General features: G+C 43.0%; 1 protein-coding gene across 1 annotated transcript; it reads right to left on the bottom strand.

Annotated features, from left to right (window-relative positions):
- Positions 1-5,519: 5,519 nt before the first annotated feature.
- On the bottom strand, positions 5,520-11,345 carry LOC127008432 (uncharacterized). Its single transcript, XM_050880583.1, has 2 exons — positions 11,252-11,345; positions 5,520-7,642 (listed from the first exon to the last, which is right to left on the bottom strand). The coding sequence occupies exons 1-2, from the start codon at positions 11,337-11,339 to the stop codon at positions 7,326-7,328; spliced, it is 405 nt and encodes a 134-aa protein (XP_050736540.1). The 5' UTR covers positions 11,340-11,345; the 3' UTR covers positions 5,520-7,325.
- Between the last annotated feature and the right edge of the window lie 2,034 nt (positions 11,346-13,379).

Here is a 13,379-nt window from a genome sequence, read left to right as displayed (position 1 = left end):
AAATGCAGCGGCAGGAGTCATTACCGCCACTGCTACGGGGAGGAACGCGCAGCGGCCACCTGTACCCAGCGGCCGGGCAGGTGTTGGGTGGGTGTGGGGGCCAGGTGAGGTGGGGGCAGAGGCGGGGGAAGAGGTGGAAGTGTTGTGTGACTGACTGCTCGTTACGGTTGTTGCAGGTCGGTATTCTCAGACACTTCCGCCTCTCACGTCAATATTTCCGAAGGTCGAAAGTGAGATTAAACGTGTTCCCATGATTTTTTTTTATTTTTATGTTTATGATAAAGAAATGCCGAAAAAGAGGTTAATCGTGTTTCTATGATTTTTTTTCACGTTCATGGTACAGAAAAGCCGAAAAAGAGATCAATCGCGTTGCCATGAGTGTTTTTTTTTCACGTTCATGGTACAGACGAGCCGAAAAAGAGGTTAATCGCGTTGCCATGAGTGTTTTTTTCTCGCTTTTAGGGTGCCGAAGCCTTGTCAAACTATTACCAGGCTCATAAAGCTACCCATGAAAATACACTAAACCTCTACGAAAGCGTTATCAAATGTGGGTGCACATGTGCAAGATTCGAAAGGTTTGAAAATATGGACCCAGGGCAGATGAAAGGTAGGGGTAGGTGAGGTGGGAGGAGGGGGAGAAGCAAGGGGGTATGGAAGTGTTGTATGGGTTACTGCTCGTTATAGTTGTTATAGATGATTTCTCTTGTCCGTAGCGGCAAGGGAAGGGGTAGGTTAGTTTGGAGTGGCAACGAGGGAATGGAATAGTTGTATGGCTGACTACTCGTTGTGGTTGTTATAGATCCTTTCTTTTGTATGCAGCGGCAAGGCAAGCATAAGTAGGAGGCAGTGGAGAGGATGGAAGTGTTGTATGGCTGGCTACTCGTTATGGCTGTAAGGATCCTTCCTCTTGTGCAAGATTGTGTTGGTGGTTCATGTTGTGGAGGCGGGAACATTACGAATAATTCAAAAATTTTCTTCTATATCGTAAACATACAAAAAAAGTTTTTATGCTTACCTGGGTCTGTACTTTTTCCCCCAAAGAGCCGTTTTTCCATACTTGTTACACGGACAAATAGAAGAAAAAAAATCAGTAAATCATGTATTGGCGAAGGTGAATTATTTATTTTCCTTCCTGCGTTGTGTGTGTGTGTGTGTGTGTGTGTGTGTGTGTGTGTGTGTGTGTGTGTGTTCATAGAAGGAAAAGAAAATCAGGAAATCATGCATTGGCGAGGGAGGTAATACACTTATTTTCCTTCCTGCCCGGTGTGTGCGCGATACCTTAGCGGCGACAGACGGTAATGGCTCGGGATACAAAATAAACGTTCAGGATCCGCCCTCGAGCAGATGCTATCACGGGGCGGCCCTCAGCGAGCACGAGGCGTTGAAAGGAGATTGGAACGACCATGGCAAAGGTTGGGACCCGTGTTCTCAGACGCTGTCGGCTCTCACAACAAATATTTTCAAAGGCCACAAAAGAGATTAGTCCTGTTCCCATGAGTTCTCTTCACATTCATGGAGCAGAATCCTTCTCAAAGTATCACTAGGCTCATAAAACGACCCGTGGATATACTAATACAACCTCTACGAAAGCTTTATGAAATGTGGATGTGTAGGCCCCGAAATAAGTGAGAATATGATCCTGAATGTCCCGCCCCTCATCAACTGAACGTGGGTGTTATGGACTGATGAGTGTTGTGCTGAGAGGAGGGTCTGCAAGGTAACTTTCAGGCTGACTGATTGGCTTTCCACACGCGCCAACCAAAACAAGGACGGTTGAGCAAGCAGCATTGCCAGAGTGCCAAGAGAACGTCAAAGCTTCGTTAAGAGGAATTCAGATGAAACTGCAACGTCCCACTCCATTAGTCCAACCTGCACCAAGGGAAGAGACACCACTTCTGCGCCTCCCAACCCCGCCGCCGCCTGGGGAGCTCCGCGATCGACAGATATATATATATATATATATATATATATATATATATATATATATATATATATATAGAGAGAGAGAGAGAGAGAGAGAGAGAGAGAGATGTAGATATAGATAGATAGATAGATAGATAGATAGATGTAGATATAGATAGATAGATAGATAGATTGATTGATTGATTGATTGATTGATAGATAGATAGAGAGATAGATAGATAGATAGAGAAAAAGTGGCAAAGTGATAACAGTAAGTGGGAGCAGATGTCAAGAAAGAAGAAGAGAGAAATACCCTGGGAGGATCTTGTTTGTCAGGTTGCCCTTATGCTGAAGGCGGGGGATGAGAGGATAGGGGGTTAGGGATGGGTAGTTATGGCAGCTGGCTGCTTCATAATGTATCAGCCGGGATGGAAAAGTTAGATATGAATGAGATTTCGCCTCTCGGGACGCACTTTGTGGGATCAGAGCGCCTCTTCCGCCTTATTTTTTGGTTCTTCCGTATGTTGTGTGGAGGTGTTGGTCCCGCCTGGAGTTGGGTGGCTACGGGTAACTGAGGCCAACCCGGAAATCGTAGAAGTTAGGACCGACAGAGGACCATCTGGACTCGTATACTCAAACGTATCGGCGCCTCTGTACGCCAGTTTGAAAAGCCTTTCGTAGTTGTTGGGATTTCCATGGACTGTTTTGTGATGTTAATTTTACATGGCTTCTACAGCTTGAACGGAACAACACTCATTAAAACCCGGTTAATATTTTCCGTAGCCTTGGGAAGCAGTCGTAATGGGAGCCCGTTACGTTTAAGAATATGAATCCAGGTTCACCTTTTCCGGCGTGGCGTCGAATTCCGCCTCATTCTCGGATTCCGTCCCATCCTGATCTGCGCATGCGCAGAACTCAATGTTCATTTTACAGTACAGTGTTGGTATCCGCGTTTGTCCCAGGCAAGATGGCGGAAATACATCATGCTATAAAAAACAAGTGTTAATAGCACAAAAACTCCGCTAGATCGGCGTCGCATGACCCTCCAACACCCCCCAACAACTCATATTATGCAACTAGGGGACTAAAATTAAAAATGCTGAAAAGTAAAGATGGCGCCACTATAAACACTTGCCTGCGCCACAACGGGCTGGGGCCGACCATCAGGCCCTACTATGAAGGCCTACCGGCGCCACAGGCCAAGACGTAAAAAAAAAGCTGACTTTGTTTATAATGCCATGTTGTAGGGTTCATCAGGGCTAACAAATGTTATTATACAATGTCATGTCTACAATGTATGGGTAAGCCAAGAAAACAACTTGAAGAGAACAACATCAACAACAAGATGGACAATCTGTTGATCGGCGTCTGCGACGCCGATAAAAATACAGTAGACTAGTAGTTATTTTATATATTTATTTATTTATTTCTATTTTATTTATTTATTTCGTTTTTTTTTTTATTGGTTGTTTTTATTTTCTTTATTTTCTCTTTTTATGAATTTTTTTTGGAGTTCTTTTTTACATCATCCTTTTCTCTGATCTTCGTTGGTCTGGGTGAGCCTCTTGCTCCCCAGAAGAGACTCGCCCATGATTCTGTTGATGTTAGCTGTGACAGGGCCGAAGGTGGGTGATCTTTGCTATCGCCTCTTTTCTCGATGTTGTATTTTTCTTTCCCTTTTCTCGATATTGTATTTTTCTTTCTCTCTTTTCTCGATGTTGTATTTTTCTTTCTCTTTTCTCGATATTGTATTTTTCTTTCTCTCTTTTCTCGATGTTGTATTTTTCTTTCTTTTTCTCTTTTCTCGATGTTGTTTTTGTCCTCTTCTCGATGTCGTGTTTTTATTTTTAGTTTCTCCACGTTGTGTTTTCCTTTTTCTCTTCTCGATGTTGCTGATGTTCTGTGTTAGTCTGGATGAGCCTCTTTCTCCCCTGAAAAGACCCACCCATAAATTTGTTGATGTGGATGTTAGGGCCAAAAGGTGGATGATGTTTATCTAAGCCTTTTCTCGATGTTCTTTTTTACTTTTTTTCTATATTTTTCCCTTTCTGGTGTTCTTTTCTGTAGTTTTCTTTTTCTGGTTTGTATTCTCATATTTTTCCCTTTGTTTGGTGTTCTTTTTATATAATCCTTTTCTTGGCGCTGTCCTCTCTCTCTCTCTCTCTCTCTCTCTCTCTCTCTCTCTCTCTCTCTCTCTCTCTCTCTCTCTCTCTCTCGTCCTTCCTTCGGTGTTGTGTGTTTGTACGGATGAGTCTCAACAACATACAACACCATAACGCTTTAATATTTTTTGTCATTTTTCTCTCTCTCTCTCTCTCTCTCTCTCTCTCTCTCTCTCTCTCTCTCTCTCTCTCTCTCTCTCTCTCTCTCTCTCTCTCTCTCTCTCTCTCTCTCTCTCTCTCTCTCTCTCTCTCTCTCTCTCTCTCTCTCTCTCTCTCTCTCTCTCTCTCTCTCTCTCTCTCTCTCTCTCTCTCTCTCTCTCTCTCTCTCTCTCTCTCTCTCTCTCTCTCTCTCTCTCTCTCTCTCTCTCTCTCTCCTGCTTCCTTTTCCTGCCTCTGTATGTGGATGAAGTTTAAAGACACTAAGACAGACTCACCCTTCTGTTCCCTTGTGTGGCGTGTCGTCGGTCCTCTTCATCCCCCGCAGCCATTTCCCGGACAGCTCCTCATCTTTGGGAAGGGAGAGACATGCGTTTTTGGCCCTTGAAAGTCGGAACTTCACGCGTGGAAGGAATCACCGAGTCTCATGAACAGCAGGATTGAAGAGCTGATAGACACTGTTTTACGGGAAGGTTATGTTCGTTGAGTAGTGTGAAGTGGTACCGCGACCTGACCTCATACCGGACTGAGTTGTGTCCCCATAGGATGACAGAGTGAGGTCAGTCCCCAAGCCCCACCATGTCCGAGGCCTTCTCTCTCGGTGGTCTTGGCGTGGCCGTCCTAAACAGAGTGATGTCAAGCTCTTTGCATAGTTGAAATATCCTATAGTACGATGAATCCATGGCTTCTCAAACTACACAATTTAAACAAGCAAAAGAGGGCAAAATAAATATGACAACTAATGCATTTTGCTGTGCTTTTATTAATGTCAAGTCACAGGATGAGATAACAGGGGGGCGGGCGTGAACCATAATCATTCATCATACTATGCAAGCTAAACCTCGCGGACAGTCTGACATTACCGTGAGTCGCACCGTCCGTGTGTTCAGGAGGCGGCCACACTGTGCCGGGGAGGTGACAGCGTTGTGCAAAATCCCCCAAAATATGCAAGAAAAGCATTGATGTTTGTTATTTCTTAGCCGTTTTGTACTACAGGTTTATATTTTCTATTAATAGTTATATGTTTTTGCTCTGTTGTAGCTTCCAGTCTGTTAGGATAGCAGTGCTGCTGGCCCAGGGACGCGTAATGGTGCAGCCTGAGGATTTTGCACAAAGCGAAGCGCATTCGAAACTTGTCGTCATCCAAAACAATAGTGACGAGTACGCAGGCATGAAATACGTCTCCCCGCCCCCTCAGAGAAAAGTAGATTGATTTGTCACCATCCAAAACAAAGTAACAAGTACGTAAGTATGAAATACGCCCCCGCCCCCCCTACGAGAAAAAAAGATTGACTGGTTCATGAAACTATATTCCAAAAAATAAAAGGATATAATGACGTGCATACTGTGGTGCTGCAGACTGATAACGTCTTAAAACGCACGTCTGGGCTGAACACACTAGCATCACACAGTTGCGGAACACCAACATGAACAAGTCAAAATGCAATACAGAACAGAGATACACGTTTACAAGTATTATAGATTAAGATAAGTATCTCTGAACAAAGCCATCTTGATAATAATTAACAGTATTTTTTTTAAAGATTTGTTTTTCCTTATTTGCCAACTTAGTGACTAAATCATCGAGATCAGGAAATCAGCAACAGGTTGTAAGTAGATCGTTGTAGTTACATCTTTACTGTTCACTAAAGCTCCCGTCGGTGCCTACAGCGGGACCTGGAGATATTGGCCTCACTCCTAGCAGGAATCCAGAGTCTGGGTGTGTCTCAAAGGGGTCATTGCTACTCACAGATAGCCAAAGAATCTTCAGCAGTAACAAGTTTTTTCCCTGCTGACAACTGTGATCAAACGCCCCAACTCCATTTCGAGAGCATCAGCAACAAATTGTCAACACCCCAATCGTTGTACCTGGCGACTGGATGAACCTGTTGGCCGTATTGCTTTTAAACAAAATGTCATTCCATAAGTTAACTGCTGGCACAATGGTCAGAGTGGGCGCCTTCCCCTGGTGGCGTCGCATTGTCTTATCTCCCCAATTAAAGATGTTCCCACAGCCGTCATAATCATTCATCATACGTACGTAAGTTCCGTTCCCTTCCTTTGAGACCATCTAATCGTGGCTTCCATCTCGTGTCCGATAGAAGTATCAATCTTACATGCGCACAGTCCTCAGGAACAGCCCACTGACTGATGATTAGAGGGATAGAGTGATAACTATGGCGAGTTTCCATGCACTGCCTTCCTGTGACACCATCTATATGTGGCTCCTATTTCGTGTCCGATAGATGTATCATTGCTAAAGGCGTACAGTCCTCAGGAACAGGGCAGTAATTGGTGATTCGTGGGTTAGCATGATAACCGAGCCGTGAGATGCGGTGGACATTGGCTTAGTGCTTATAGTTGGTTCGAGTATTAATTCACGGAGGTTAGGTGCCAGGGCGAGGTGGTGCGAACCCCATTGACGCCGCGTGGAGACAGAAGGGCATCCGGTCTTAACCTCGGAGCCACAACCTCAAAGCAGCGACAATCTAATAATCATGAACATGAGTTAACGCTGGCAAGGGAAATAAAAATGAAAGTGATGCAGATGCTTAAGACGTGATGATATTTCATTGATGACGCAGTGAGGTGGGGAGACTGTTCATTTTAAGAGCGCCATTTCTGCGTTTTTAACCAGTACGAGTCACCGAATCGATGGCATTTTTTTAAATTCGTCGGCCGCGGGAACCTCCTGGCCATTCGGGACAGCACCTCAGTTAGGGTGGGAGTGAGGAGTGCATTGAGAGCGCTGGATACGGTACTGAGCAGGCACGGAAGGCGTACAAGTTTTTGGAATAGCTGGGGAGCAGGCCGCCGACAGGACAATGTTCACTGCGTCCTGCAAGAGTCTGTCTGGTGTCATATCAATCATCATCAATATCAAAGTTTACGAAGGTGAGTGGATCAGGAACAGTCAGTCTAGGCGTGTTAGGGACAAAGTGGCCATAGAATAGAGGGTGTGCTTCTGACTAAAATGCAATGGCTAGAGGTAGTACCTGTTGATCGGTTCGTACAGACTGTTCTCCACGACTACTGTCTCTTCCTGTTCACTAGTGGCTACTGTCAGTGTGCCGGGTAGGTGTTCCAACAGACTGTTCTCCACGACTACCGTCTCCTCCTGTTCCCTGGCAGCGGAGTCATGGAGCCGGGGAAGGGTTCATACAGACTGTTCTCCACGACCACAGTCTTTTCCTTGGCGGCGGGGGCCATGGAGCCGGGGAAGGGTTCATACAGACTGTTCTCCACGACCACAGTCTTTTCCTTGGCGGCGGGGGTCATGGAGCCGGGGAATGGTTCATACAGACTGTTCTCCACGACCACAGTCTCCAATTTTTCCTTGGCGGCGGGAGTCATGGAGCCGGGAATGTTCACTGAATCTATCTCCGGTGTGGCAGGATAGGACCGTAGACGATACTGGATCTCTGTAGGTGTTTAGATATCATTATTATTATCATTATTATTATTATTATTATTATTATTATTATTATTATTATTATTATTATTATTATTATTATTATTATTATTATTATTATTATCATTATTATTATTATTATTATTATTATTATTATTATTATTATTATTATTATTATTATTATTATTATTATTATTAATTTATTATTATTATTAATTTATTATTATTATTATTATTATTATTATTATTATTATTATTATTATTATTATTATTATTATTATTATTATTATTATTATTATTATTATTATTATTATTATTATTATTATTATTATTATAATTATTATTATTATTATTATTATTATTATTATTATTATTATTATTATTATTATTATTTTTTATTATTATTATTATTATTATTATTATTATCATCAGTTGTAGCAGAAGAATTATTAGTAGTTCGTAGTTAGTAGGTGTACTTAGGTAGTAAAAGAACAACAGTAAGAAGATAAATAAATGACTTATCATGTGCAATTACTGAATTCGAAACAATCTATGATCAACACATTTGTTTTGTATACGTGCTTCTATGGGACACACACACGGCCCTTATTTATTGTATGCGTGTCTTGCGTTAAAATGGAGGCGGTAGCTACTTGGGACGGGAAAACATGAAATGATGACAGAAAACTTTGACATAATTGCTATAATCGAAACATTTATCGACACCACAAATATTGATTTAAGTTCCGAATACAACATAAATGGCTACAGATTCTTCAACAAGGATCGTGTAAACCGTAGAGGCGGTGGTGTCGCCCTTTATGTCAAAAGCTATTTGCAACCCACTGACAAAACACCAAGAAACAGTAACGTTGAACATTTGTGCGTGCGAGTAAACACTGCAAAAGTCAATTTAAATATATCTGTCACTTACAGGCCTCCGGGGCAATCACTCGATGCCGATCTTGAAATGTACAGCGTCTTAAGGCAGTCACTTAATAACAGCGACTCACTGATACTAGGAGACTTTAACCTCCCCCATATCGACTGGGCGACACTGTCGGGTATAGAAGGTGAGTCCCATAGAATGATATAATTTTTAGAGGAAAATTATCTAAGCCAAATGGTTTCTGAACCAACTCGACAAAATAACATACTTGACCTTGTTATAACGACCCAAGATAACCTAGTCAGTAATGTCACGGTAGGAGAACACCTCGGTTCCTGCGATCTTAAACTAGTGCGCGTTGACATTAGAGCTCAAACATCGGTGACTGAAAATAAAGTAAAGGTGCCCAATTTCAAAAGAGCCAACTTCGTAGAAATCCGACGAAAACTAATAGATATGCAACTATCAGATGATGGCAATGTAGAGGACGCCTGGCTAAGCTTTAAAAATCACTTACCCACTCAGCAGGACACATTTGTCCCCTTGTGCGAGAAGCGAATTAACTCTAATAAAAGCCCACCTTGGTTTAATAGCGAAATTAAACACTCAGTCAAGGAGAGAAAATTATTTTACAGGTTAAAGAAAGAACAAAGCACTCCCGAAAACATTAGACTCTACAGTGATGCCAGGCGACGAATAAACAGATTAGTATGTCAGGCAAAGCGTAGATATGAAGAAAATATTGCAGCCAACTGTAATGATAATCCGAAATCCTTCTTCAGTTACATAAACAACAGAAAGGCGATCAGAAGTGGAATTGGACCCTTAACAAACAGCGACGGTGCACTAGTGACTGACAGCCAACACGTTGCAAACCTATTAAACAATTACTTTTCCTCGGTGTTTAATACTAACAGTCCTCCCACCACTACCACTAACACCAGTACTAGTGTAAATCCCGAGCATGCATTGCCTAACTTTGAAATAAAACCCGATGAAGTCCTTAAAGCCCTCAAATCACTTAAAACAAATAAAAGTCCTGGACCTGACAAAATATATCCAACTCTGCTGAAAGAAACAAAGAGCGAAATACTCTCCTCCCTCACAACCGTATTCAATATGTCCTTGCGACAAGGCATCGTCCCTTCAGATTGGAAAAAGGCTAACGTGACACCGATTTTTAAGAAAGGAGTCAAAAAAGTACCAGGTAATTACAGGCCCATTAGTCTAACTTCGGTTGTAGGTAAGCTACTTGAGGGCATAATTAAAGACAAAATTGTGAGTTACCTTGAAAGCCACTCATTAATTGGGGACTCACAACATGGCTTCCGAAACAAAAGATCCTGCCTATCAAACCTATTAACCTTTTATAACGACCTCTTCACTGTTTATGACGTAACCAAATCACTGGATGTAGTCTATCTCGATTTCCAGAAAGCGTTTGATAAAGTCCCACATCATAAATTACTTTACAAATTAAAGCAAATAGGTATTGACGGTCAAGTACACCAATGGATCGCGAATTGGTTGAGCAACAGACAACAAAGAGTAGTGATTGACGGATTTAACTCAGAGTGGGCGCCGGTCACTAGTGGTGTCCCTCAGGGTTCGGTTCTTGACCCAGTGCTCTTCATTATTTACATCAACGACGTGGATGTTGGACTCAATAACCGCATTAGTAAATTTGCAGACGACACATAGATTGGTAACTCGGTTCTCACTGACGAAGACAGGCAAAGCCTCCAAGAGGATTTGCACAAAATTTCAGCTTGGTCGGATAGATGGGAGATGCCCTTTAACGTAAACAAGTGCCAGGTCCTTCAAGTTGGAACGAGGAATAAGAAGTTCGATTACGAAATGCACGGCGTTAAACTCAAAAGCGTTCAGTGTGTCAAGGACTTGGGGATCAAAATCGCGTCAAACCTCAAATTCTCACAGCAATGCATCGATGCAGCAAATAAAGGGAACAGAATGTTGGGCTTCATTAAAAGAAACTTTTTATTCAAGAATAAAGATGTAATACTCGCGCTCTACAATAGTTTAGTCAGACCCCACTTGGAATATGCGGTACAGTTTTGGTCTCCCCACCATGCAAAGGCTATTGCTAAATTAGAAGATGTTCAGCGTCGGGCAACGAAAATGATCCCTTCCTTGCGCAACAAATCCTACGAAGAAAGGCTTTCTACCCTTAACATGTTCTCTCTTGAGAAACGTCGCCTCCGAGGAAAACTGATCTAATGTTTTAAAATACTTAATGGTTTCACAAATGTAGACAGATCAACATTGTTTATGATCGATGACACTTTGCGCACGAGGAACAATGGCGTAAAACTCAGATGTAGACAAGTAAATTCAGACTGCACCAAATTTTTCTTCACCAACGTTGTAGTGCGAGAATGGAATAAGCTTCCACCATCAGTGGTCCAGTGTAACACGATTGACTCCTTCAAAAATAAGCTCGACCGTCACTTCCTTCAACTTAATATTAATTAGAGTATAAATGCAACGTTTAGGAGCCTTCTGATTAATGTAAAATCACTTAGGTTTAAGGACAGACCACCAAGTCTGGACCATGGGGTCTGTGTGGTTTGATTTTCTATGTAAATCTATGTAAATCTCTCTCTCTCTCTCTCTCTCTCTCTCTCTCTCTCTCTCTCTCTCTCTCTCTCTCTCTCTCTCTCTCTCTCTCTCTCTCTCTCTCTCTCTCTCTCTCTCTCTCTCAGTACTCACCCTGTCCCTCTTCCTGTCTGCGCCGTCGCCTTCGATAGGTCACACACAACCCCACAGTGGCCAGGATCACCGTCACCATCACCGCCATCGCCACCATTATTATCTCTGTCGAAGAGAAAGAAGGTGTGGACGTGGGTTTGGTTGTCAGGTTGTGGAGGAAGAGCTTGCAAGAGGAATACAAGGAGGGGTTGTCACGGTAGTGGTTGTAGTAGGTGTTGTGGTGGTAATACCTGGGGTTGTTGCTGTTGTTGTTGTTGCGGTGGTGGTGGTGGTGGTGGTAGTACCTGGAGGTGTTGTTGGTGTTGTTGTTGTTGATGCGGTGGTGGTGGTGGTGGTGGTGGTACCTGGAGGTGTTGTTGGTGTTGTTGCTGTTGTTGTTGTTGATGCGGTGGTGGTAGTGGTACCTGGAGGTGTTGTTGTTGTTGTTGCTGTTGCTGCGGCGGTGGTGGTGGTAGTACCTCGAGGTGTTGTTGTTGTTGTTGCTGTTGTTGTTGCTGTTGTTGTTGTTGTTGCTGTTGTTGTTGTTGTTGCTGTTGTTGTTGCTGTTGCTGCGGCGGTGGTGGTGGTAGTACCTCGAGGTGTTGTTGCTGTTATTGCTGCTTCTGTTGTTGTTGTTGTTGTTGTTGTGGTGGTGGTGGTGGTGGTGGTGGGGATAGGGTGGTTCGGATCCCTGCAGGTGGTTGGGTTCGGCAGTTGTCCCGGAACGAGACAGCTGCCGCCCGTTCGATCGGCTCTGCTTGTCCACCTGGAAGAGCCGTGAGCCACAATACTCAGGCCATAAATTAAGTAGTGGTTTGTAGACTTAATGCACTCACCTTTGTATCCTCCAATGTTTAGGTTGAAATGCAGAATTTTGTGCAATAGGGAAACAAACTTTGTTACAACATCCACCTCCAGTTTGATCCACTTGTTGTCGTTGTAACACTTGTCAAGGCCAAACCAGGCTACATGTCTTGTTGTAGCCAAGAATAGTCCTTGTTCCACTTCAAGACTAACTCCTTTGAAGTCACCTCCAGGCTGCACGTACATTGTTGTTGATATTTCATTAAATTTTCCTCCTACAATTCTTGTCTCCTCACAAATTGTTTCATTCCTCCCTTCAATGACGACCACTTCATTAAGATGCTCGCAGTCCCTGGGCGGAGAGGTGCCGTGGGCGCCTCCAAGACACAGCGAGAGCACCATCGCCACAGCCACACACCACGCCATCACGCCAAGACATGCTAGCCTTGTTTGTCTCCGGGTGTCGGGGTGAGGAAGCGGAGATGGACGCCGGATATCCTCTCCCTAATAATAAAATGCAAAGACAAAAAACAGACACACACACACACACACACACACACACACACACACACACACACACGAACGCACACGGCATTTATATATTGATATTAGCGTGTCCTACGTTTTGAAGTCGTTGAAGTTAAGTCGTGGATCTTACTGTATGAGTATAAACTCAAAATCAAATTAAAAAGATAATATGAAGGCACAAAAATTTAGTCAAATATAAACTTACACAGATGAAAAAAGTGTATGTATTGTATAAGAAACATCCGTGAAATTAATAATTCAGAAGAAACATTTAAAAACACACCTATATTTTAGTTGTTGCATGACGAAAAAGAACTTGATGGTATAATATGATTGAAACAGCTTCATTCGGAGTAAAGATATTTTAAAGGACTTAAATAAAAATAAATACACAAAAATACATGACATATCTATGATACAAAAATAAATTTCAAAGCTTATCATGAAAAATAGAACTCTAGTATATTACGTACTTCATAGATAATTTCAAAGAACATAATAAGAAAAAGAAAAGACAAAGTGCAGCCCGACACGCGCAGTCTTCGGAGGTTTTGCCTCGAGCAGCGAATCTTGACAAGGCCGAGGCTGTGTCAGACGGGGCTGACGAGGCGACGCCAAGTTGTCCTGGGAGTCGATAGGAAAAGTTGAGAGGCTTGATGAAAACGCTGGAAGGAAGGGAGGTGAGGGTTTGCAGGCGTCTGGTGTAGGGAAATGCTAAGGGAAGGGGGCCACTAAGAGGGAAGAAGGGAATGAGGGGAGACTACATGGGTCACTTACACGCCTGAGATGCACCTGCCTGAACACGCCGCCTGCATGA

Source organism: Eriocheir sinensis, chromosome 37 (assembly GCF_024679095.1).
Source record: "Eriocheir sinensis breed Jianghai 21 chromosome 37, ASM2467909v1, whole genome shotgun sequence".
Classification (NCBI taxonomy): domain Eukaryota; kingdom Metazoa; phylum Arthropoda; class Malacostraca; order Decapoda; family Varunidae; genus Eriocheir; species Eriocheir sinensis.
The sequence above is the reverse complement of the archived record's forward strand: the minus strand, read 5'-3'. Positions and strand labels throughout refer to the sequence as shown.

Excerpts from the sequence above, each read along its gene's own strand:
- LOC127008432 (XM_050880583.1), bottom strand. The coding sequence starts at position 11,339 with ATGGCGGTGATGGTGACGGTGATCCTGGCCACTGTGGGGTTGTGTGTG. Across the intron at positions 7,643-11,251 it reads CAGACAGGAAGAGGGACAGG|AGATCCAGTATCGTCTACGG; the intron begins GTGAGTACTGAG and ends AAACACCTACAG.